A 25813-nucleotide genomic window follows, 5' to 3' on the forward strand; every position below is an offset into this window, starting at 1 on the left:
AGGAAGGGAGAGGGGGAGAGAGAGACAGAGACAGAAACTTCAGTGGTGAGAGAGAATGATTGATTGGCTGCCTCCTGCACGCCCCACACTAGGGACCAAGCCTTGACCTGGAACAGAACCGTGACCCCCTAGTTCATAGGTCGATGCTCAACCACTGAGCGTGCTGGCCAGGCCCATGTTCTGGCTTTTGTTTTTTGTGTGTTTTTTCCTTTTTTTACCCCCCACCCTCACCCTTTGCCACGCAAGGCCCAGTACCGCTGAGAGCCCGGACCCAGTGTCCTGTTTTTAAAGGAGGGTTTTGAGGGGGGTGGGTATGAGCAGAACCTCATTAGTTAAGGGCAGGACCGAAGAGAGAAGACACAGGCGCCCCCTGCCCTGTATCTGTCAGGGACTCCCCCAGAACTGCTTCCTGCATACCCACCATCGGGTCCACCTCCCGCTGGCTGAGACCTGGGCTGCTCCAGGAAACAGAGACCCTGACTGTGGGGACAGACAGCAGAGGAGAAACAGCTTTTATTATTATTGTTGTTAAAATATATTTTTATTTCAGAGAGGAAGGTGAGAGGAAGAGAGAAGCATCAATGATGAGAGAGAATCATGGAACACTTCCATGAACAAAGGCGGGGCTTTACAGTCAATTGAGGGAAAATGCCAAGGATGTGCCAGCGCCAGTGCTGGGCGGCAGCCATGAAGGGCTGGGCAGGCAGTGCCCAGGGCCCCGCTCTGACCCAGCCCTGAGCTTCATGCCAGCTGGGCGGAGAGTGGGAGAGACAGGGCAGGAACCAGAAGACAATATCCACGAAAGGCCCGGCTTGAGTCTCCATGGTTCCTTCCAAATTTGGGGGTACCCGTTCCTCCCCTCACCCGGGCCAGCGCAGGCCTGTCTCCCATCTCCGTCTCTCCTCCACAGGTGTAATAACCGCACCCAGTGTGTGGTGGTTGCCGGCTCCGACGCCTTTCCTGACCCCTGTCCTGGGACCTACAAGTACCTGGAGGTGCAGTACGACTGTGTCCCCTACAGTGAGTCCTCTTGTTCCTCATCGAACCCGGGCCCTTCCCTGCCCACAGTGAGCGAGGAGGAGACACCTTGACCCGGACCCACATGCAATGCACGTGCACATGCACACGCACAAGCATGCCCATACATGCACGGGGGCCAAGTTGGGGCCAAGTGCGTGGGGGACAGTTGGGCCTGTTCCCTCCCCCCACATTCCCTTTTTCTAGTCACCCTGTCCAAACCCTATCTCCCTCTACACCCCCCCTTCCTCAGCCACCACCAAAGACTCTGTCCTTACCACGGGCACCTTCCCCAGCCCTTGGCCCTCTGGCCCCCTCGCCTGCTTCTCTGTGTGCACATTCCCAGGCCACACCCCACTCTGCTGGCACACTTACATCTCTCCCTCAGCCCCCCTGCCCTGGAATCCCTCTGCCTCTTCTTCTCTCATCTCTTCCCTTCATGGCACCGCCCCCCCATCCCCCTCCAGCCACACACACACCTGTCCTTCCCTCTCACTCACACTTCTCTCTGAACTCCCTCTCCTTCCTCTTGTCCTCTTCACCCCTCACCAGCCCTTCCAGCCCTTGCCCAGTCCTGGAAGCTGGACTTGATGTCCGCAGAGAGGCAGATCACCGCTGAGGCCTCCTGGGGGATGCGTGTGAAGGGCTGGGGGCGTCTTGTCTTCACAGAGTCCCACCTCCTGCTCAGTGTGCCCGTCACCATAACAGCACTTCCTGTTTGCCAGGGAAGTGCCGCCATGGTGGATGGAGGGAGGCTCTCGGTGGACCTCGGGGGCCAGAGGCCTGGTGAAGGGGAGCTGACAAAGACAGGGTCTCTCCTCCTCAGCACCCCCTTATCATCATCCTCCTCCTCCCTCTCCCTCCACCTCCCTCTCCTTCCCCAACCCCAGCTTCAGAGCCGGGAGGTAGGCTCCAGGCAGAGGGGGGCGGAGCAGGGCCACCAGAGTGTGTGCGTGTGGGGGGCAGGGGCGTGTGGGGGGCAGAGGTGGGGAACAGGGGCCCTATGTCTCCCCCTCCTCTCCCCTCCCACTCCAGCCTTCTCCCCTCCCACTCAGCCTTCTCCCCGAACCTCTGGTTTCTCCTCGCAGGTGATGCTCTACACTGGCAAACGGGATCGCTGTGTTTCCATCACTTTCTGCTTTTACTCCTCATCCTTTCCTTTCAGCGACCAGGCCTCCGCCACCGCCCGAGGGGGATGCCCGCCTGATCCTCGGAGCCTTCCCACAGCACTGGGGACTCTGCCCACCCCGGGCTGGGAGCAGGGCAGGAGGGCCGGAGGCGGGGAGCTTAGCACACAGGAAGGAAGGCTGGTGCGAAGCTCGGCCAGGCTCTTGACTTTTTCTGGCTCTGAAACTTGAGCAGGTGACCTCACTCCCTGGGCCGCCGAAAGGGGAGGTGAGAGTCCAGGAGCTCGTGTGTGTGAAGCAGCCGGCCCAGGGGCAGAGGCGAATCCTCACCCCGCCCCACCCCGCCTTGCCCAGACCCACGCCTGGCTCAGGATGTGCTCAGCAGCCGCCCGAGTCCCTTTCCAGCTGGGGGTTGGGGAAGGAGAGGGAGGCAGAGGAAGAGTGAGGAGGAGGAGGAGGTTAAGGTGGGTGCTGAGGAGGAGAGACCCTGTAGACTCATCTGGGATGGGGAAGGGACCAGACACCTTCCCTGGGACACTGCCGGGAAGCGAGCCCATGTCCCTTGAGTCACAGAGTGAAGGAAGTGGTACCCATCTTTGCCAGCGTGGGGCCTGAGCCTCAGTTTCCCCCTCTGTAGACTGGGTTCTCTGAAGACTGCCCAGGAAGTGCCTAGCACGGTCCCTGGCACCAAGTGGTAGTCATTGTTTCCGCTGTCATTGCTGTTGATAATCAAAACACCACCAACAACTGATGGTAAACCCAGATAGTTCCTCTGAGGCGGATGGGATAAAGCGTGGGAAAATCCCTGTCCAGGTGGAGTCCAGAGTGGATGCCACACAGTTGAAGCAGCAGGAGGGAAGGATAGCGGGCCTTAGGAGGAAAGGGATGGGGAGGCCTCCTGGAGCCGCCCCCAGGTGGGCAGGAGCATGGCCCACAGAGGCCAGGAGGTAGGCAGTCAGCCAGGGACTGGGCGGCCCCTGGTCTGATGGAGAGAGCTAGCCTGAACCCGGGGAGATCGCGCACACACAGGCACATGCACACGCATACACGCACACAGTTGGTTGTGCGTGGGGGGGGGCATGTGTGTCCTAGACATGCAGACGTGTTAGCTCCTGGTCCCAGGGGAAGGGGCTGGGCTAACAGGAGGATGGAAGCCAGGCCACGAACAGGGAGGCCGGACACTCGTCCCCCGAACGTTGCTGAGCACCTCCTGAGTTCCAGCCCGGATGAGGCGCTGGGGATGCAGCCAGCCTCCCCCGTGGAGCTCCCTGCTTCTGCCTCAGAGAGCCAGGCCCTGGCAGGTTCCTGAGGGGCCAGGCAGAGCCTGAGGCTTCCGAGGCTGAGTGACCCCATGCTGGTGCTGGCAGGGCGGGGGGAGTGTGGGGGCTGCGTGGGGCAGTGGGTGTGTGGGGTCCCCGCCACACACATTGGGCAGGCCCGACTAACGCTGGATTTGCCTTGCAGCTGCGCACAGTCTAACCCTTCCCCTTCCTCCCCCAGGTACCGCCGGCCCACAGGCAGCGGGTGGCGTGGAGCTCCGGGCTCTGGGGCCCCCAGGGGGGTTGCTGGGCAGAGAAACAGAGTCTCGGGGGAGTGTGTCTGTGCCACCTGCTGTCCTGCCCTGTGTGATGTCTCCCCACCCCAGCCCCTTCCCTCTACCTGTCTCCCCACCCCAACTCTCTGAGGCCCAAGGGGCTCTGCTTGTCTGCCTCTCCGTCACTCTGTGTCCAGCTCTGTCACCCTCTCTCTGTGTTGGCTCTTTCTGGGTGGTGAGGGTTGGGGGACCCAGCTGCTCCCAGGTGGGGCCAGCACAGACTGGAGGGAGTTCAGCCTGTTCCCTCGGATCTGGGCACCCAGGCCCCGGGAGGAACTGCGCTTCCTTCCCTGGGCCCCTGGTTCTGGCAGGAGGGCAGCTGACAGGGCGAGAGGGGACCAGGTGTCCCCCCACTCCCTCCCCGATGCCCCCCTAACCAGAGCCCGCCTCCCAGCTGGGACTCCCCCTCCCATGAGGGTGCCGCTCACACCTGAAGGCATGGTCCTCCTGCCTGCCTGTCGCCCCCTCCCCCCGTGTCTCTCTTGGTCTCTGTCCTGCGTGTTTCCCCTCCCTGTGACTGTCCCCCTCACGGCCTCTTGCCCCAGCCCTACCCCAGAGGAAGGGACCTGGGGGGTGGGGGCTGAGCTGATGCAACATTTGGGGTTGGGGAACCAGGAGTAAGGAAAGAAAGGAAAAGGGGACATGTTGCCAAAAAAGAAACAAAAGCAATTTAATCTCTTTTTTTTCTCTTTTTTCTTGCACATTTTTTTTTTCAATTTGTTTTCTCTCTCTCTTCCGATGCTTAAAGTAGAAGTGGAGCAGAAAGGTAAACGCACTGTTACCAATGCTAACCCCTAACTCACACTTTGTTTTATTATACCTGTGCCGTCCTTGTGTGACCGCCCTCCCTCTCGGCCCTTCTTCTCCCACCCCACTGGGTCCAGCTGGTAGCTCCCACCCCAGGTGTCCTCCCAGTGGGGCGAGCCCTGGTCCAGCCACGGGTGACTCCCCTCCAGACACCGAGGAAGCTCCTCTGAGTACATGGACAGGACCTTCCTCTTATCTCGCTCTCTCTCTCTTCTCTCTCTCTCTCACAGGACCTTCCTCCTCTCTTCTCTCTCTCTCTCTGTCTCTGTATCTCTCTCCCTCTCCCTCCCTCTTTCTCCCCGTCCCCCCTCTCCCACCTCTCTCTCCCCCCTCTCCCTCCCCCGCCCCCCTCTCGCCACGCCCCCCACTCCCCTCTTTCTCTCTCCCTCTCCCTCTCCCTCTCCCTCTCTCTCTCTCTCTCTCTCTCTCTCGCTCTCTCGCTCTCTCGCTCTCTCGCTCTCTCTCGCTCTCGCTCTCGCTCTGTCTTTTCCTGTCCCTCCTTCCTAGTTCCTGGCCCTTGCTAGGGGACCTGGCCTTCTCTCATACTTCTTTTGCTCCTTCAGGAGAAGTTTGTAAGCATTCTGGGTGGGTGGGAACTCCCTTTCCTGGTTCCAGATGCGGGTGGGGTAGGGGGGCACTGGGTGAACCAACTCTTTTCTTCTTCCTGCCCCACCTTTGGTAACTTGGGTCCCGTTGGGGGAGGCGGGATGGAGGGACAGGGACACTTTTGTTTTCCTTTTGGAGAGCAGATTCATCCTATCCTTCAGGCTCCTGGTGGCTTAAGTTCCTTCTGGTTTGGTGTTTCCAAGGCCCAGAGCTGTTTTGGGGCACAGAGCACAAGTCTCCCCCAGCCCTGTCCCCCAACCTCCACCAGTTGGGGGCCCGCCCCTGGGAAGGGGTGTGAACTGTCCTCAGCCCTGGGAGGGCAGCCTGTCAAATGGGGGGCCAAGGGGTGGGGGCGGGCCTTGCGGTGGGGGGATCGAGGGATGGGGGAGCATTTTTCTCTGGTTCTGAAACACTTGCGAAGCTGCAGTCAGGGTTTCTTCTGGGCTGCTGTGGTTAGAGGACCAGGGAGAGGGGGCGGGGCCAGGCCAGGCCAGGCCAGGCCAGGGACTTCCGGGAGCACCGTAATTTCTTGCAGGGGTTTAGCCTCAGCTGGGGAGCAGAAGTCTGTGGTGGAGAGGGCTGTCTGGCAGGAGTTGGGAGATGGTTGCTTTCATCCCCTGAATGTTTTGGGAAGTTGGCAGCTCTGAGGCTGGCAACAGGGGAAGGGCTGGGTGAGACACCCTTTCATACAGCTTTTGGCTGAAATTACGGTGGTCTGTGGAGCATCCCATTCAAGGGGGTGGAGTGGGTCCCTCCAAGCTGCTCCCCTCCCTGCTGTCTCCCTCCCCCATCTCAGAGGCCTGGGCAGCCAGCCCGTGGTCTGCCCCCAGACACCCTGCCACTCCGAGTCTCTCTCCCGGAGCCTCTCCCACCCAGCACCAGACACTCTTCTTGCAGGTCCGGTGGTGGTTTGGATATGCAGCCCTGGATCTTTTCTGTTCAAGAGGCGGGAGGGAAAAGGAGGTGTTGGGAGCTTGGTGCTAGGGAGGGGTCCTGCTGGCAAAGGCCCAGACCCTTTCTCATTCTCTCCCCTTCCCCAGGGTAACCTCTAACCACATTTTCCTCCTCCACACCCTCTGACCAGGTCATGTCTGAGACCTCCCACCGCCCCTCACACACAGCTGGCAGGGCCCCCGGCTTGGGGAGAGGGGAGACCTCGGCACAGAGGAAACCGGTGGAGGGACAGACCGACGCCTCAGGGCCCCAGGAGAGGGAGGTGATGAGGCCCCGGGGCCCAAGCCGATCCTTCTGGTCCCTCCCACCTCCGTGCCCTGGGCTCCCTCCTCCTAGAACAGGGCGTGCTCCGGCTGCTTCTGTGCCGAGGGACCCCTGGGCGGCCTCCCAAGCCAGGACCAGGTCCCAGCCCTTCCCGTCTCCCTTGGGGCCATCTGCTTTGGTGACAGCCAAGCAGAAGCAGAGAATTCACTGCAAGCCCTCACCCTGGCCGGTCTGTGGGTTCTGCTAGCAGGGAGCCGAGAGGGAGACCCCAGCCATCCTGGGTGGAGGGGCCTCTGACTGCATCACTGGGAGGAGGAGGGGAGTCCAGCCCGCCACTGGGTCAGCAGGGGAGCCTAGGAGTAGGTAGCCCTGGGACACGATGGGGGGGTGGGCAGGCCAGTGGGGGCCAACGAGATGCAGTTGAGGTTTTCCTCCTTTTCAGGGAATGGGGGGGTGGGGCGGGGCCCCCCACCTTTCTGACATCAGCGCTGCCTTGGTCCCTCCTCCCGAGCCGGGGATGGTTGCAGGTAAATCCGGGTCCGGGGCAGGGCGGTGGGGGGCCTGGCTGGGGCGGGCTGGGTCTTTATCCTAGCACTTGGTTCCCTCCCTTGCCCACTCTGAGCTGGACCTGGGAGTGCCCCCTGAGGGACCCTCCGTCGGGCCTGGGCCTTGGAGTGAATTCTCTGCTCACCCCTCTCTCCTCTGCCAGCACTAACCTTTCTTCCCAGGTGGTCTCCAGCGTGCCTCCTTTGGAGCCAGGACCTCTGCTGAGGGCCCCGCCTTGTCTCTCTTCCCTCTGCACAGCTTTCCTCCCCTCCCCAGCTCTTCTGGGGAGTCCCCTCCTCCCCATGTCCCACCCCATCCCTGTGCACCAGTGTCAGTGTCTGCTGCTGAACCAACCCCAGGAGAGACCCTGCCGGCTGGGGCAGGGCTGGGCACCACGGGGAGAGGCTGGAGTTTTCCAAAGCCCTTCCTGATGGGGGCGGGGGGCGGGGGGGTGCGCGCACACAGGCTGCATCAGGAGCCTTAGATGGAGAGATGCTCCTGACACCACAGTGGGTGCAGAAACATCACTGCCTTGCAGTTTTTGCAGGAGGAAGCAAGGGGAGTAAAAAAGATCAGTCCCATGTGGTGGTGAAGGATGGGACCCTCCGCTCCAGCTCTTCCATGGGGGGGTGGAGACTGGCCAGAGGCAGGGCCCTGAGTCCCTGAACTTCAAAGCTGCCGGCAGCAGCTGCAGTGAGGTCTTCCCGCCTTGCTCAAGGCACACGAGAAAGTCTGGGAGGGCTCTTGCCAAACCCCTTCCCCCCAGCCTGTGGGGTCTCTAGCAGCCAGAACAGGAAAGGGGTGCCACACCTTCTCCCACTAACCCTGCTCTTAATGGCCTCCAGGGTTGACATCTCCAGGGAGAGGGGCAGCTGGGCGGGCAGGGATCCCAGCCCGGAAACCCCCTTCCCATCACCAGCCCTACCAAGCAACCGTGACTGCAGCAGCAGGAGGGGACAGTCTGGCTTCCCCGTGGCCTTGTGACCAACTGCCTCTCTCTCCCCTCTCTCCCCCCCTCTCCCCGCCCCGCGCCTCCTCTCCTGTTCCCCTGCCCAGTCTTCGTGTGCCCAGGGACCCTGCAGAAGGTGCTGGAGCCCACCTCCACGCACGAGTCGGAGCACCAGTCTGGTGCGTGGTGCAAGGACCCGCTGCAGGCGGGAGACCGCATCTACGTCATGCCCTGGATCCCCTACCGCACGGACACGCTGACCGAGTACGCCTCGTGGGAGGACTACGTGGCGGCGCGCCACACCACCACCTACCGCCTGCCCAACCGCGTGGACGGCACCGGCTTCGTGGTCTACGACGGCGCCGTCTTCTACAACAAGGAGCGCACGCGCAACATCGTCAAGTACGACCTGCGCACGCGCATCAAGAGCGGGGAGACCGTCATCAACACGGCCAACTACCACGACACCTCGCCCTACCGCTGGGGGGGCAAGACGGACATCGACCTGGCCGTGGACGAGAACGGGCTGTGGGTCATCTATGCCACCGAGGGCAACAACGGGCGGCTGGTGGTGAGCCAGCTCAACCCCTACACGCTGCGCTTCGAGGGCACCTGGGAGACGGGGTACGACAAGCGCTCAGCGTCCAACGCCTTCATGGTGTGCGGCGTCCTCTACGTGCTGCGCTCCGTCTACGTGGACGACGACAGCGAGGCCGCTGGCAACCGCGTGGACTACGCCTTCAACACCAACGCCAACCGCGAGGAGCCCGTCAGCCTGGCCTTCCCCAACCCCTACCAGTTCGTCTCCTCCGTGGACTACAACCCCCGTGACAACCAGCTCTACGTCTGGAACAACTACTTCGTGGTGCGCTACAGCCTGGAGTTTGGGCCTCCAGACCCCAGTGCCGGTGAGGACGGCCCCTGTCCCCCACCCCAGGCCCAGGGTGGGGGCACACTTGGCGTTCTTAGGGACCTGGAGGTGGGCTGGGGGAGACCTTGAGTGGGAGAGAGTCCGCAGCACATATGTTCTAAGCACTTAATTCGTCTAACCCTGATGGCCACAGGGATTGTTACTGCCCCCAGTTTACAGATGAGGAAACTAAGGCTGGGGATTTGTTTATATGTTTTGAGCATTTGGACTGTGCACCTAACCTCCGAGTGCACTGCCTCCCCCTGAGGCCTGTGCACTTTTAGCCACGGAACCCTTATCAACCGGAATCTTGAGCAGAAACCCAAATATCAGGTGGAACAGAACAAGGCTGAGCTGCTGGCGTTGATGGGTGGGTCCTCTCCGGAGTCTCGTTTGCCGCCTCAGCCCCTGAGCCATCTCCGAGCAGCCCCATCTCTGAGGGGTCCAGGGAGACTAATCTAACCCAGCTTCCTTTCGTAATGGGAAACTGAGGGCCTCCCACCGAGGGAAGGGGCCTGGCCCGGTTACAGACCAGAGTGAGGTGGCATGTTCACTGCCTCCTCTCCATTGTTCCTTTAGACCTCAGGGTGCACAGGAGTGAATTCCTAACACCTATTGATGCTTTCCATGGTCCTGCAGAAGTGAGGGATCTCTGTGGGCAGAGAGAATGTGGGGGGAGATCCCCTTCCAGACCCAGTGGGGACCAGGACGCCTTTCTACTTCATTGGCAAGAAAGATGCTAAGATCCAAGTACCCAGGCATGCTGTGGCAAGGCCCCAAACATGGGGGTGACTCTGTCTCATGTCTCCTCTCCATTCCAGGCCCAGCCACTTCCCCGCCCCTCAGCACGACCACCACAGTCCGGCCTACACCCCTCACCAGCACGGCCTCGCCTGCAGCCACCACCCCACTCCGCCGGGCACCCCTCACCACACACCCGGTGGGTGCCATCAACCAGCTGGGACCTGACCTGCCTCCAGCCACAGCCCCGGCCCCCAGCACCCGGCGGCCCCCAGCCCCTAACCTGCACGTGTCTCCGGAGCTCTTCTGCGAACCTCGGGAGGTGCGGCGGGTCCAGTGGCCGGCCACCCAGCAGGGCATGCTGGTGGAGAGGCCCTGCCCCAAGGGGACTCGAGGTGAGTGCAGAGGCCTCGGTCACTTCCACGGTGGCTGGTTTGTGGGTGGCTTCTGCTGGTCTGGGCAGGGAAGAGACAGGGGACATAGCTTAGCACAGGTGTACTTACTGTCCATCTCCCCTGCCATAGCATGGGTTTACACGGCAGGGGCCATACCTGGTATCTGCAGCTGTGTCCCCAGACTCCAACAGAGCTCCCAGGGCATAGAGCAGCTCAGCACCCTCCCCCACCCCAAACCCTGTCCCCTCCTGCAGTGCTGAGCACCTGCTGCATGGAAAGCACTAGGTAGACCCTGCAGGGAGCCCTCCGAGGTGACATGGGTGTGTCCTAGTCTCAGGCTAAGATGGACCAGCCCTGGCAGCAGCTGATGGCAGGGTAGGTGGCAGTGGAAGTGCCAGAGGGGTGGGCCATGACCATGTGCTCCAGGGATCTGAGAGAAGGGTCAGAAGAGGCTTGCTGGAGAGGAGGCTTCCATAATGGGCTTTGCTAAAAGGTTCTATTCCTGTAGGCAAAGATGGAAGGGGAGCCCAGAAGGAGAGCTTGGGAAGTCAGGGGTGACTTATGTCACCTCAGAATGACGCCTCTCTTGACTGTCTGGCCTGCTTCATGTCTGGTCTCCCATGTTCCCCTCACCTACTTGCCCTCTCTGTCATCTCCTTTCCCCCTGCTTTGGCCCCTTTTCTCCTTCCTTGTGGCTCCCTTCTCCGTCCTGTCTGTCTGTCCCTGCAGGAATTGCCTCCTTCCAGTGTCTACCAGCCCTGGGGCTCTGGAACCCCCGGGGCCCTGACCTCAGCAACTGCACCTCCCCCTGGGTCAACCAGGTGGCCCAGAAGGTACCAGTAGCAGCTGCTCCTCTAGGCACCTGTGCACACTGGGCTCTGGGTGGCTGGGTGCAGGGTGCAGTGGAGCAGTGGGTCACAGGGAGACAAATGGGTGGCAGGTCTGGGAGGCAGAAATGTGGGTCCACTCTAGTGTACAGAGTGGGGGAGAGGGCAAACAGGGACAAGGGGCAGCAGAGAGCGATGAGAAGGGCTGAGCAGGCCGGGTATGTGCAAAGGGACCATGGGGAAGCGAGATGGCCCCTCACAGGGCCGGGTCCCCCACTTCTGCCTCATGCAGATCAAGAGCGGGGAGAATGCAGCCAACATTGCCAGTGAGCTGGCCCGCCACACCCGGGGCTCCATTTACGCGGGAGACGTGTCTTCCTCCGTGAAGCTGATGGAGCAGCTGCTGGACATCCTGGATGCCCAGCTGCAGGCTCTGCGGCCCATTGAGCGCGAGTCGGCTGGCAAGAACTACAACAAGGTGGGGCCTGGCGGCAGGGCCGGTGGTGGGCTCTGTCCTGGAGGCTCAGGAAGGTTGTGGCCTAATAGCTAAGAGCTGGGCGGCCACCCACGATGGCCAGAGGGAGGAAGGTCGGAGTGCAGGCCTGCTGGTCTCCCTGTGGGTTGGGGGACCCCTTAGGAACAACTCTTACTCATGGCCCAGCACCAGGTCGGTGGCAGACACAGGTGAGAGTGTTGGAATGAGTAGGGCAGGAGGCCAGGCCTGACAGTGCCTCCATCCCTTTCCTTAGATGCACAAGCGGGAGAGAACCTGCAAGGACTACATTAAGGTGAGGCCCAGAGGGCTTCTGTCTGAGGAGGTGGAGCAGGCCCGAGGAGGCAATGGGGTGGGGGTGGGGGGGAGATTGAAAGGCGGGGATACGAGGCCATCCTGAGGAACTGGAGGATGCGGGGGGACTCATGGCACCACCCCCAACCTTTCCTCTTCCCCCCACCCCTCCTGCTCATTTAGGCTGTGGTGGAAACGGTGGACAACCTGCTGCGGCCAGAGGCTCTCGAGTCCTGGAAGGACATGAATGCCACAGAGCAGGTGCATACAGCCACCATGCTCCTGGACGTCCTGGAGGAGGGTGCCTTCCTGCTGGCCGACAATGTCAGGGAGCCGGCCCGCTTTTTGGCTGCCAAACAGAATGTGGGTGAGTGCTATAGTCTCGCCGGGGCAAGTTCAAGTGCAAATCTTGAACTGTGGGGCCCAGCTGTTACAGAGACCACCCTGGCCCTTGACCTTGGGCCCCTGGACTGGGCACAGATTCCAATCCCGTATGCCCTGCCATCCTCTGTCCCACAGTCCTGGAGGTCACAGTTCTGAACACAGAGGGCCAAGTCCAGGAGCTGGTGTTCCCCCAGGAGTACCCAAGCGAGAACTCCATCCAGCTGTCCGCCAACACCATCAAGCAGAACAGCCGCAATGGTCAGTGCCCCTTCTTTTCCCCTTCCGCGTGGCTCCCTGAAATCCTCTGCTCAAGCTGGGGGAATATTGCAGGGTACTCATGGGGTCCTCCCAAAGCCCCGTAGAGCCAGGCCACTTCAGTCTGCGGGGCTCACTTCGGCGCAGCAGCAGCTGATCTCAGTCCCGTTTGAGACTAAGGCACAGAGAGGTTAGGGATTTGCTCGAAATCGCACAAGTGAGAGGAGCCCAGGGACCCAGGCGCTGTGTGTTCTGGCCTGCGGCCCTGTTGTTTGGCACCGCCTGCAACCGAGCAGCTGTCCCAGGCCAGGGTTCTCTGAGCCCCACTCGCGTGGGCTTCGCCTGGCAAAGCCAGGTCCCAGTGGCCAGAGCTGCACCAGCCCAGGGCCAGTGGCAAACCCGGCTACACCTGTCCTCCCAGGGGTGGTCAAAGTCGTCTTCATCCTCTACAACAACCTGGGTCTCTTCCTGTCCACTGAGAACGCCACGGTGAAGCTGGCTAGCGAAACGGGCGCAGGCAGCCCAGGGGGCACCTCCCTGGTGGTGAACTCACAGGTCATCGCAGCCTCTATCAATAAGGAGTCCAGTCGTGTCTTCCTCATGGACCCTGTCATCTTTACTGTCGCCCACCTGGAGGTGAGCTGAGGAGGGTCCCAGCATCTTTTGTGTTCCCATGCTGCATATCCCCCTGCTCATCCACCCAGAAGCAAGTCTGCACCCCTCCCTGGGCCATGCACCCCCTTACAGCCCCCACCTCAGCTGCTTAGGTCATCTGTCCCCAGAGATACCAGGTGCCACCTGGAGCGCCAAGCGCTTCTCATGCTTGTTGCTATCCCTGGAGCTGGGTGAGGGCTGGAGAGGGACTCCCCAGATCTGACTCCCCGGCCACCACCACACAACAGGCCAAGAACCACTTCAATGCTAACTGCTCCTTCTGGAACTACTCGGAGCGCTCCATGCTGGGCTACTGGTCGACCCAGGGCTGCCGCCTGGTGGAGTCCAACAAGACCCACACCACATGTGCCTGCAGCCACCTCACCAACTTTGCCGTGCTCATGGCTCACCGTGAGATCGTAAGCTGGCTGGCGCTCCGCTGCGCTCTCCTGGCGGGCCCACTCTCTGGCCCAGCTTTGCATGGCATCATAGAGTGAAGCATGGGCAGTGCCAGGGAAGACCAGCTTCATGGGCATGGGGGGCCACCAGTCTTGCCCAGGGCACAAGGCCGCACATCTGGTTCTCTCTGGTCACACTCCCACCTTCTCCCAAGGCCCTCTGGAGAAGCAAGTTGGTGTCACCTTTGTCATCTCTCCACCCGCCTTCCAGAGCATGAGGAAGTGAGCGCGCCGCCTGCAGAGGGGTGGGGCCAGCAAGTTGGCCAGGGGCAGTAGGCCAGGGGGTGGGGGCTGCACCAGCGGTACTTGTGGCCTGCAGCCTTGCCTCCAGCTGGCACTTAGCTGAGTCCAGGGTGAGCCTGGCTGTGGTCAGGGGCGCTGAGTGCACCCTCTGCTGTCCCCCAGTACCAGGGCCGCATCAATGAGCTGCTGCTGTCGGTCATCACCTGGGTAGGCATCGTGATCTCCCTGGTCTGCTTGGCCATCTGCATCTCCACCTTCTGCTTCCTGCGGGGACTGCAGACTGACCGCAACACCATCCACAAGAACCTGTGCATCAACCTCTTCCTGGCTGAGCTGCTCTTCCTGGTTGGCATAGACAAGACTCAGTATGAGGTGGGCCAGGCACAAGGTAGGGGGTGGGGGGAGGCAGGAGAGGCCACCTGGCCGGGCAGCCCCTCATTTGTGGTACCCTCGCCCCCCAGATTGCCTGCCCCATCTTCGCTGGCCTGCTGCACTACTTTTTCCTGGCTGCCTTCTCCTGGCTGTGCCTGGAGGGTGTGCACCTCTATTTGCTGCTGGTAGAGGTGTTTGAGAGCGAGTACTCCCGCACCAAGTACTACTACCTAGGTGGCTACTGCTTCCCGGCCCTGGTGGTAGGCATCGCAGCTGCCATTGACTACCGCAGCTATGGCACCGAGAAGGCGTGAGTGCCTCCCCCCACCCCCATCTCTCCTCTTGCTTGGTTCCCTTGGGGCACTGGGCTCCTGGGGTCAGAGGGAGGGATCCCTGCCCCCCCACCCCCCGCCTCTATCTACCGGCCCTGCTTCCTTTATAGCTGCTGGCTCCGAGTGGATAATTATTTCATCTGGAGCTTCATTGGGCCTGTCTCCTTTGTTATTGTGGTAAGCTGGAAGGTGGTACCCCAGTACTGCGTCTCCATCCTTTATCCAGGCTAGCCTTGTCCCCGAGCAATCCCAGTCTCCCCAAGCCCTTGAAAACCGTGGGAACTGAACAGCCAACTAAGAGGACGAGAGCACAGTGGGTCTGTGGAGCTCCAGCATAGAGGTTCACCCATCCGGGAGTTAGAATTTGAGCCCCTGCTCTATGGCAGGCTGTGGGCCCCATCCTTCCAGGAGCGGGAACCCTGTTAACCCTTCCAGTTATACCAGTGGTGAGCACCTGGGGCAGGTACACCTGTAGGAGAGGCCCTGAAGAAGGAGGTCCAGGCTGAGACATGGCCGGGAACTCGCACTGTAGGCAAAGCAACCCCAGCACAGCCCCTCCCCTTGTCCTGCCCCCAGGTGAACCTGGTGTTCCTCATGGTGACCCTGCACAAGATGATCCGGAGCTCATCTGTGCTCAAGCCTGACTCGAGTCGCCTAGACAACATTAAGTGAGCACCCCCTCCCTGCACCCCTGCCACCAAAAACTCCACACTGGCCCGGCCTCTCCCAGGACTTTGTAAAATGTAGTGCTGTCACTCTGTTGTCACACAACGTGATTTAAGGACAAAGTGGTGTCTTTTTGTGCTTGTTATATATCTACCTCATGTGTATTAAAAAACCTGGCATAAGCATATTCAACCTGTGGTTTGGAGGACATACCTGAATAACTGCTGAGGGCAAGACTGAATTCAAAAGTGAGACTATTTCAGGGCAAGTTAAAGAGAAATAGACAACAAAATATAGTTTAAAGGCCTGGAAATAGGGCCAAAAGGATGAAGGATGCAGGAAATGACTGACCATTCACAAACCCCGGCCCCCGACCTTTGCTTGCCCCTCAGACCCAGGCTGGGTGGAAGTATCGCTGGGCAGGGGTTATCCTGAGGCCTACTCACTTAGGTGGGCCTCTGCAGAGGGCGCCCAGGCCCACGGAGGCCAATAGGGAAGCATCACTACTAGCGGGTCTTTGATGTCCCCGCCTTCTCTCCCACCCTCCCCAGATCCTGGGCCCTGGGGGCCATCGCGCTGCTCTTCCTGCTCGGCCTCACCTGGGCCTTCGGCCTCCTCTTCATCAACAAGGAGTCGGTCGTCATGGCCTATCTCTTCACCACCTTCAACGCCTTCCAGGGGGTCTTCATCTTCGTCTTTCACTGCGCCTTACAGAAGAAGGTGAGGTCAAGGAGGAGGCCAGGTGCCTGCCTCCTGCTGAGAGGGGAGCGTGGGCTCAGCGTCCGGGAAGAGTTAGCCAGGGGTGAAGAGGATCTGGAAAAGAGCAGGATGGAAGACTGGAAGAGCAAGAAAACAGGGCGGATTTGGGACATGGTGATGGGGCCCCTTCCCAGGATTCGGGGCACGAAGCAGGCATGCTAAATGGAGATGACCCTGGGCCCCATCCAGACAGATGTTTCCTACTTGAATAGTTATGAGATAAACTATGAGTTTTGTGGTGATGGAAAGTTTCCTTTTTAAATAAAACATGTTAAAATCTAAATCTTAAGAAAGTAAATGAAGGTGCTAACAGAAGCAGAGCAATGTGGAGAGGCCATACAAGACTCGAGCCATGGAAGCTGAGCCAAGGCATTTGTCTAGTTGGTCCTGAAGGCAGTGGCGGGAGGGAGGCCTTTCAGACTGTTAGTCGCGGGGGACAGTGAGGTGGGTCAGGCTAAGGTTGGGGATGGAGATGCCAATCAGAGTCCGAGTGTTTGACTGTATCCTTCCTCCTGTTAAAACTGGCAGCCCCCATTGGACACACAGGGACAGTAACGTCTTTATAGGAACCTCTAGGCACCCAAGGCCCAACCAGGGCCCCTTCTGTTCCCTCTTCCAGCAGTGCCCTCCTCTGCCCTCTCCCAGACACCTAGACACGCACCCTCCTCATGGCCTGTTCCCTGCTCCTCCCAGATAGATAGCCACAGGGCCTGCTGTCTATTTCTCTCAAGTCTTTGCCGAAACGTCTGCTTCTCAGTGAGGCCTCTCCTGGTTGATCTGAAATCTGCAAACCACCACCACCACTCCTCTCCCCACCAGCACTGCCTAACCCCCTCCTCAGCCATAGGTCTTCGCAGCACCTAACACGATAGACATCCTGCGTTATGTACAGATGTTTGCATCTGTGTTATGTCTCTGTCTACTAAAATAGCAGCTCGGAAAGGTAGGGCTTTATGTCTGATTTGTTCTGATTATCCCCGGAGCCTAAACTATGCCTGCCACATACAGGATATGCATTAAAGAGCTGCTGAGTCACTGAATAGGTAAGAAACTGGTGGAGGTGAAGAACCGAAGATGGGCCTGAGCGAGGAGAGAGAGTCTCCCTGGATGGCTGCTGGGGGACAGGACAGGTTTCTGATGCCCGCCCGTAGCGTGGTCTCTGGTCTCTGAGTGGGAGTGCCTGCTACCAGCTGCCTGTTCTCCCGTCTCCCAGGTGCACAAGGAGTACAGCAAGTGCCTGCGACACTCCTACTGCTGCATCCGCTCCCCGCCCGGGGGAGCTCACGGCTCGCTTAAGACCTCAGCCATGCGGAGCAACACCCGCTACTACACAGGGACCCAGGTACCTGAGCTGGGGCCAGGCGCTAGGCAGGGCTCCCTGGGACTGAGTGTTAGACCCGGGAGCCCCAGGGGCGGGCAGTGCTTTGTCCAGGTCCCTGGTGGTGGTCACCAGGCGAGTGGTCTCAGAAAGCTTCTGGACGGTGGACAGCTTGAGGGTCCCCTTATGTCTGGGCTGTATCCCCAGAGCCGAATTCGGAGGATGTGGAACGACACCGTGAGGAAACAGACAGAATCTTCCTTCATGGCGGGTGACATCAACAGTACCCCCACTCTGAACCGAGGTGAGATGGTATCCCTGGTCCCTGGCTCCAGTCCCCTGAGATCCCGGCCTGTGTCTCCAAGCCGCCCTGTTACTTCTGACCTCCTGGGCAGGTACCATGGGGAACCACCTGCTGACCAACCCCGTGCTGCAGCCCCGTGGGGGCACTAGCCCCTACAACACCCTCATTGCCGAGTCAGTGGGCTTCAACCCCTCCTCACCCCCCGTCTTCAACTCCCCAGGTAAGAATACTCCAGTGCTGGGAGAGGGCAATGCCCAGGTCAGGGAGCGTGGGGTCTGCATCCTGAGGGGTTTTCACTTGGGGTGCCCTTGTGCCTCCTGAACTGGAGTGCAGACTCAACATTCCAAGCCTATTCACCTTCTTTCTTTTCCCTCCTGGCCTGGCACCTGCAGGGAGCTACCGGGAACCCAGTACGTGAGACTTTCCTGGTAACATTTCCGAGGCTGGGAGGGGAATGAGACGGCGGCCTCCTTGGGTGGCCTCCTTATTTAGGGAGGAGAACTCATAGAGTGCGTCTCCCTCTCGCCCCAACACACACCCACAAGCATATGCATGCAGACTGGTTTGGCAGCTGCTTGGTGTTGTATTTGGGCCTTGGACAGGGAATGAAGATGAGGGTCAAGCACAGGTTTCTCTCCCAGCCGGGGGCTCAGAATCTTAGCGGTCACCCCCGTCTTCTCACACTGCTAAGTTTCTGAGCCCCTGGCTGGGAAAGAAACCTGGGAAAATTGGTCTCCACAACCCCCCTCCCCCTCCTTCCACCAACCTGCATGCTGGGTATCCCCACTGCCAATGAGGAAGAGAAGGAATGAAAGAACTAGTCCCCAGGGACAGGGGTAAACCCAGGCAGCCCCACCCCACATGGCCTGGATCCTTCCCGGTGCCTGGCCCTCCTCCTGAGCCAGCCCCCTTCTACCTGCAGAGCACCCCTTGGGAGGCCGGGAAGCCTGTGGCATGGACACACTGCCCCTCAACGGCAACTTCAACAACAGTTACTCCTTGCGAAGTGGGGATTTCCCTCCAGGGGATGGGGCGCCTGAGCCACCCCGAGGCCGGAACCTGGCAGATGCTGCCGCCTTTGAGAAGATGATCATCTCGGAGCTGGTGCACAACAACCTGCGGGGCAGCAGCAGCGGGGCCAAAGGCCCTCCACCGCCTGAGCCCCCGGGGCCACCTGTGCCGGGGGGTGGCAGCGAGGAAGAGGCTGGTGGGCCCGGGAGTGCTGACCGGGCAGAGATTGAACTTCTCTACAAGGCCCTGGAGGAGCCTCTGCTGCTGCCCCGGGCCCAGTCGGTGCTGTACCAGAGCGATCTGGACGAGTCGGAGAGCTGCACAGCAGAGGACGGGGCCACCAGCCGGCCCCTCTCCTCCCCTCCGGGCCGGGACTCCCTCTATGCCAGTGGGGCCAACCTTCGGGACTCGCCCTCCTACCCGGACAGCAGCCCTGAGGGGCCCAGCGAGGCCCTGCCCCCACCCCCACCCGCACCTCCTGTCCCCCCTGAAATCTACTACACCTCGCGCCCTCCAGCCTTGGTGGCCCGAAACCCCCTGCAGGGCTACTACCAGGTGCGGCGGCCCAGCCACGAAGGCTATTTGGCAGCCCCAGGCCTTGAGGGGCCAGGGCCTGATGGGGATGGGCAGATGCAGCTGGTCACCAGCCTCTGAGGGACCTCGTGGACCAGGGGCTGGTGGCCCAGGCCAGGGAGGGAACCCTGAGTAGGGCTCTGATGGCCTAGGGAGACTGAAGGAGGCAGTGGCTGGAGGGCCACTTTCCAGGCATCCCTTGACTGAGGGCCCTCCAGGCCTCTTGGGGGCTCTGCTATGGAGACCTGAGGTGCAGGGTTCACAGACAGGGTTTCCCACCAGCCACACGCACCAGCTTACTTTGGGGGAAATGCCATGAGGAGGAACCCAGAGGTCCCAAGGGGAATAAGGAAGGAGAAATCGGAAGGGTACATCTCACTCTCGACTTCCCCCTCCCCGCTACTCTTCCAATCTGCTGGAGAGAAATGAGGGCTTTGGTGTCCCTGGACCAACGGCCCTGCTGGATGGAACCTATCAATCTGCACCTCTTTCTGTAGTCGGAAATGCTAGGCTGCACCAGGAGGGAGCACTGGGGCAGAAGGACAGATGGACAGGTTCCTCCTACACTACAGCTCCCTGCTCCCAGAGACTGGGGCCTCTGGCCCAGGAGATACGCCCCAGGGCAAGAGGAATGGGCATTCGTGGCTGATGGTGTAAAGGTTGGATTTTTCTCTGAAGCTCCTTCCCTCTGCTCTTAGTCCCTGCCTCCCCAGCAAACCCGTCCCCTCTGCCCTCCTCAAGTGCACCCAATGACCCCCTCCCTTGGGGTGACTCCTGATGAAGCACAACTCCCTGAAGGGCCCCCAGCCCACAGGGGTGGCCATATTGGGGCAGTTCCAATCCTGTGGGCTTGGCTATCTGGGGAGCAGATATTGGGTCTGGATCTCCCTGGGGAGTGGGTCCTGGGTTTGGATCTTTCCCTAGGGGGCCTTCTTTCCTTTCCTCTTTCCTCCTCTCCCGTTGCTGTAAATATTTCAAAGAAATGGAAAAGACAAAAAAAAAGAAAAAAAAAGAAAATCTCATCACTTGAAGCCACCAGGAGCCTGCGGCCCAGCCCGCCCGGGCTTTCTCCGGAGCAGAGCGATACCGCTGGGCCCTGGCAGCCCGGACTTCTCCGTGTACGTGTGCATCCCGGCCAGGTGGGCGGCCACCAGAGCAGCTTTTTACAATCCAGAGACAGAAAAAAACAAAAACTAGAAGCAACAGCAAAACAAAGAACCTGTTTCCTTCCAGGCACCTATTTCTGTTGCCTCCTTCCCTGCTCCGCCTGACCCTGGCATCAGTCAGCCCTCCTGGGGCGTGTACCTCACTGCCTGCCCTAGGACCAGGGAGCTGTCTGCCCCTTCCCTCCCCACTGGCCCAGGGGAGGCACCCCTCACACCCAAAGATGCTTTTGCCAAGATGGCTGTGCTGTCCCTTTGAGTTCCTGCCTCTTGTATATTGCTTCTGGAACTCTGGGCTGGGGCTGGGGGGCTGATTTCCTGCCTAGAGAGGTTAATGGGGGAGGAAAATGAGGACAGCAGGGTTTGATGTGACTGAGGAGGACCGACCAGGAATGATGAGGTCTTGTTTGGGTGTGAGTGGGGCTGGTATAGGATGCAAAGGTGAAATAGCACCTTCCCTACCATACACCAACAGAGGAGGCAAAGGAAGAGACCAGGGCCTCTAGTCAGGACACCCATGTTTTGGGGGCTCAACCCTAAACCTGCAGGCCCTAAAGAAGTATCAGGTTTGGAATGTCTCCTGAGTACCTCTTCTGGCCCCCTCTCTAGCCTGTCCCTCTGGCCCTCCGGAACACACAAATTCTGGGGGTAGTATAGTCCCGTTGCCACACTAACACAGCCCCATAATTGCCATTTCCTCGGGGGTGGCTCTCCACCTCTGCTCAGACCCCCTCGTCGCTTTTGCCCCTTCCTCTTTTCTCACAAGTGCCATGAGTTTTCAAACATCTTTGGGTCTCAGTCTGCTGCTACCATGAACTTTTTGGGTTAAAGGGGAGGGGCTGTAGGGAGAAACTAGAGAAAAGGGACAGGTAGGTGGCTGGAGGGGCCCTTTTTGCTGCTAGAAAGCCCCTCCCTTCTGGGGAGCTGAGGCTGGCTTGTCCCCATCAGGGGAGAAGGGGTCAGACCAAAGACGGTGGTTTGCCCTGTGTAGGGGTACTTGTGTGGGGAGAAGGCAGTGCTGGGTTCCATCGCTGGCTTTTTCTGGCTGGGAGGCTTACCCTGTTCAGAAGACCGTGGGTGAGTCTGGACCCAGGGAAGTAAGGGCGGGGATGATCTTGTCCAGATGGCTCTGTGGGAGGATGAGAACCAGCTCTGTGGCCTGCCTGGGTTTTAAGAGGGGCAGCTAGAGGTCTGCAGAGAGACGCGGGCAAATGGAGGAGATGGCCTGGCCCATGTATCATCCCAGCTAGGACCAGCGGCTGCCTCTGACACCAGGAGGACTGGCAGAGTTAGCAGGGTGGGAGAGTTTCCAGGGGAACTGGAGGCATGCAAGGAGCCCCCCATCCTCTCCCTGCCCTGCTTTTTAACTCCAGACGGACAATCAAGGGGAGAGAGGGTCAGTGGGCCCCTTGGTTCCCATTCCAGCCAGATTCACCAAGGTGAATTCCTAGGCCTCAAAACTGTGTGCAGGGCCCCCTGGTGGGGCTGAACACCACTGCAGCACAGTGCAAAACCTCCACCCAGAGCCCAGGTGTCCATCCCTGCACCCCAACCAGACCTGGTGCCTTGACACCCCCACCCCCACTGGGACGGTATAGAGAAGAAAGGGTCTTGGTTTCCTCTCCTATTCCCTTCCTTGGGCTCCTAAATTCATTTGCTCTTCAATCTTAATTTTTATCTGGGGTGGTTTTGTTTTGTGGGTGTGTTTTTTTGTTTTCCTTGCCTTCCTTTCTGTGTCTCCACCTCTTTCCATTTTTCTCACTGTCTCTATGTTCCTTTTCTCTCTCAATTTCTCTGTCCATTCGGGCCTCCCCTCCTCCATGCCCCCAGTCCCTCCTTGGTCTCCTTTTCGATATGCCAAACCAATTTTGGGTCGAGTGCATTTAACGAGAACAAAACAAAAAAGGCTCATAACAACAAGAACGTTTCAGAAAAAAAGTTTTAAAAAATTGTTGAGTCAAAAAACAATAAAGAAAATAAGATTTCTTGGAATAACGAATGGTGTGACTCATTGAGGGGGGAGAATCAGGTGAGTGGGTCTGCACTGAGCACCTACATGAGGCTCTGACACTGAGGAGCCTGAACCATGGCAGAGACCTGGAGTCACAGAACCAGAACCTACTCAGAACTTGGTAGGTTTTGGGCCTGGCAAAGCAGCAATTCAGGTAGTTTTTCATTGAACACTCTCGGGTGGGTAATGGTTATTGAAACTCCAATTTAAAGACAGAGCAACAGGCTTACAACACCTACATACATATCCTAATCCAGTGGTCAGCAAACTCATTAGTCAACAGAGCCAAATATCAACAGTACAACAATTGAAATTTCTTGTGAGTCAAATTTTTTAAACTTAAACTTCTTCTAACACCACTTCTTCAAAACAGACTCGCCCAGGCTGTGGTATTTTGTGGAAAAGCCACACTCAAGGGGCCAAAGAGATGCATGTGGCTCGCAAGCCGCAGTTTGCCGACCCCGGCCCTAGTCTCTGGGCCATGTGTCTAGAGAAGCCCTTCCTGGCCTGGCTTTATTAGAACAAAAAAGACCTGTATGCTGTGCCTGTCTGATTCCTAGACTCCCCTCCCACACACTACTGAAATGGTGCTTTTCGAAAGTGACAACACAATGGATTTGCAGCATGTGTATTTCAAATTCTCAAATAGAACTGCCAGTACACAGAGAAATGACCACTCAACAGTGAAACTATCTCCATGCTCCTCTGTCCTCAACACCACACTCCCTCTTTTCTCCTCCCATCTCCCCAGCCACTCCTTCCCAGACCTGGTGGCTGGTGCCTTCTCGTCTCTTGACCTCTTAATGCATGCAAGGCCAGGAGCTCAGCCTTAGACCTTTTCCCTACCTATTCTGGGAAAGCTTGCCCCATCTCATGGTTTTAAATGCTATCAATATGCTGATGAGTCCTGAACATATAGCTCCAGATTTACATTCATCCTACATCCCACTCCACATCTACCCCAGGGTGTCTATTAGGATCTCAAACTTAATCTGTCCCAAACCAGATTAATTAAATTCCTGACCACGACTCCCCAGCTCCTCCCAAATGCTCCTCAATGGCAAGTCCATCCCAAGACTCAAGCTAAAACCCTTGCAGCTTCTCTTGAACTCATCTCCTTGTTTCATCTATTCTGACAGTAAATGCATCGGCGGCTCCAACATTAAAATATCGAGCATTGCCCTAACTGGTTTGGCTCAGTGAATAGAGCGTTGGCCTTCGGACTGAAGGTTCGATTCCAGTCAAGGGCGTGTACCTTGGTTGCAGGCACATACCCAGTAAGGAGTGTACAAGAGGCAGCTGATCGATGATTTTCTCTCATCGATGTTTCTAACTCTCTATCCCTCTCTCTTCCTCTCTTAAAAAAAAATCAATAAAAAAAATTTTAAAAATATATCCAGCATTAACTAGTTCTCACCACTTTGGTTCAAGCCAACCCTGTCTTTCACTGAAGACTACTGCAGAGTCTCCTTACTAGCTCCCTTGTCCCCTGTCAGGCTTTTCTCAACACAGAAACCACAGAGATCTTGGTAAGCATATTTTGTCCTTCCTAGGCTCAAAACTATCCAATGGCCTCGTCTCTCACCCAGATAAAAGGCCAACGGCGCAATTGCTAACAAGACCCTACAGAGCTCATTCCCATGGCTCCCCGCCTTCCTTTCACGCCAGCCACCCTGGGCTTCTCATCTGCAAACATGCAGGCACTCTCCTGCCTGCCTTAGGGCCTTTGCAATGGCTGTTCTAGCAGAGCTTTTGCAAATCAGAGCTTCCCAGCAGGCTACTCCATTTCAACTGCTGTTGGCCATCCCAGAACTTCCCAAACCTGGTCCTGCTTTGTCTCATAGTTCTCCCATCTCACAAACTATCCTTTTTGCTTGTTTCCTGTCTACCTCCCCAATTAGAAGGTAATATAGAATGGTGTTTTTTTCAATGCTGTTCCAGCTTCTAGCACAGCATCTGGCACACAGGTGATCAATACATATTTGTTAAACAATGGAAAGCTGACTTGAACATAAGACCCAGAGTGAACCTGAGATGAGACCTAAGAATGATGGGAGTTGTGAATCTGCTGCTCCCTTGACTGGTCTCAGTTTCCACACCTCTCTCACCATGTGATACTAAGTTTTTAATTCAACATGGCCCTGAAACCTAACCTAAATATTTTAGCAGTGTCCAACCCAAGAAAAGGCAAAATCTCTTCCTCTGCTGGAAAAGGAATTGATTCCTCTGGATCTACTGAGAGATGCCCTGTGAGCCAGCTCAGGAGCTTTATGGGTAATTAATTAACTACATGTGGTTTTGACATCATGATTTTTAAATAAAATCCTGGCCTAAGATAACAATACGGCCTGTTCTTCTGCTATTGTGTCCTTGACCCTCCCAGCCCTACACATCCTTACCCACTAGACAGACAGTAGAAATCTGCTGGGCTGGACAACTGATGACCCTCAGGTAGTTGTTAGTGGCATGGATTTGCATGTACATAGGAATAACGCTTATATTGAGATTTATCATTTCAAAGCTCTTTCCTACATTTCATCTTACTTAATTATTACAAGGTATATATTGTTATCCCTATTGATCAGATGAGAAAACTGAGGTTAAAGTGATTAAATGACTTACTTAAATAAGATTACTAAGCAAGTTTACAGTGCCTACACTGTGTAGATACTTTACATATGCTATCCAATTTAATGCTTTCAATGACCCAGTGAGGTAGGTGTTACTTAGCCCCATTTATAGCTGCGAAACTGAAGCCCAGAAAAGTTAGAGAATACCTCCACAATAGTTAGAGAATATTCCCACATTCACTCAGCTAATAAGAAAGTGCTGAACAGGCATCCATCTTGGTCTTCAGACCCAGGGCTGCCTCTAGCGCTATCCGCATGCAGCTATAGTTGCCCACTTGTCATCACTGCCCACCAACCCCACTTGGCACACAATGAAGGAGACTGACAATCTGGCTCCCAGAGTCAGAGGAAATGCCCACTGACTGCACCTGATGGTGCCTACGTAGCTAGTAGTAGGACTGTCCAGGGTGGACCCATGGGAATCAAGTCAAAGGGAAGGCCTTAATTCAGAGCAGCAGGAGTCTTTTCAGATCCCCAAAGGACTGAGAGCACTAGGGGCCTCGCCCTTGAGAAAACCTCCTCTCTCCCTCAAACGCTTGGGAAAGCCTTGGGGAGCTGGGCTGAGGATAGGCCTCTATCCCCACAACATTTCAAGCTCAGTCTGCTCCTCTCTTACCCTTCAAACATAGCAGTCATGGAAACAGCAGTGATGACAGGCACCTGCTGGCTTTTCCCTTCCTATTTATATCAATCACTTTTCACTTACCCTGGACTCTCCTTGACCAAAACCCTAATTGCTCCTCTTTTCTATCTGTCCTGTCCTACTGTCTCCCACCAGTCTCTGCCTCTGACCAAACAATCCCAGCTTCTCACAACTGAAGTCCTCTCTTTAAGCTAACCAGTCCTCTCCTGGGAATCAATCCTAAGGAATCACACATGGGCATGAAGACTCAGGAGCAAGATTCATTGGAGTCAGGCTTTTAAGAGTGAAACATAAGAAATAATCTAAAATTTTAGTATAAAAATAGTTACATAGATGATGTACATCAATACAAACAATAAATAAATAATACAAACAGAATAACATGCAACAATTAAAAATGACAATGTAGCCCTACCCAGTTGGTAAACGGTAAGGCCGGAAGACTGAAGGGTCTCGGGTCCAATTCCCATCAAGGGCATGTAACCTCAGTTGCAGGCTCAAACCCCGGCCCTG

The 25813-nt window shown here is 57.5% G+C and overlaps 1 protein-coding gene across 8 annotated transcripts in view; it reads left to right on the top strand.

The window, feature by feature from the left end:
• The window catches only part of ADGRL1 (adhesion G protein-coupled receptor L1), a 46701-nt gene extending 24693 nt beyond the window's left edge, over positions 1-22008 (top strand). For 2 of the 8 annotated variants that reach the window (XM_045589298.1, XM_036459474.2), the window contains exons 4-23: positions 911-1020; positions 4490-4504; positions 7972-8772; positions 9596-9910; positions 10640-10743; positions 11030-11215; positions 11487-11525; positions 11708-11891; positions 12044-12166; positions 12585-12799; positions 13066-13236; positions 13681-13890; positions 13980-14200; positions 14333-14399; positions 14799-14890; positions 15440-15608; positions 16861-17269; positions 17361-17489; positions 17662-17679; positions 18192-22008. In XM_045589298.1, coding sequence (XP_045445254.1) covers positions 911-1020; positions 4490-4504; positions 7972-8772; positions 9596-9910; positions 10640-10743; positions 11030-11215; positions 11487-11525; positions 11708-11891; positions 12044-12166; positions 12585-12799; positions 13066-13236; positions 13681-13890; positions 13980-14200; positions 14333-14399; positions 14799-14890; positions 15440-15608; positions 16861-17269; positions 17361-17489; positions 17662-17679; positions 18192-18934 — 4321 coding nt within the window. In that variant the 3' untranslated portion in view covers positions 18935-22008. Of the gene's footprint in view, positions 1-910; positions 1021-4486; positions 4505-6811; positions 6897-7971; positions 8773-9595; positions 9911-10639; positions 10744-11029; positions 11216-11486; positions 11526-11707; positions 11892-12043; positions 12167-12584; positions 12800-13065; positions 13237-13680; positions 13891-13979; positions 14201-14332; positions 14400-14798; positions 14891-15439; positions 15609-16860; positions 17270-17360; positions 17490-17661; positions 17680-18191 lie in introns of all 8 variants that reach the window. The other 6 variants (XM_036459483.2, XM_045589299.1, XM_036459477.2 and 3 more) reach the window with 6 other exon arrangements.
• Positions 22009-25813: the final 3805 nt, after the last annotated feature.

Source organism: Pipistrellus kuhlii, unplaced genomic scaffold, assembly GCF_014108245.1.
Source record: "Pipistrellus kuhlii isolate mPipKuh1 unplaced genomic scaffold, mPipKuh1.p scaffold_m20_p_30, whole genome shotgun sequence".
In the NCBI taxonomy this organism is placed as follows: Eukaryota; Metazoa; Chordata; class Mammalia; order Chiroptera; family Vespertilionidae; genus Pipistrellus; species Pipistrellus kuhlii.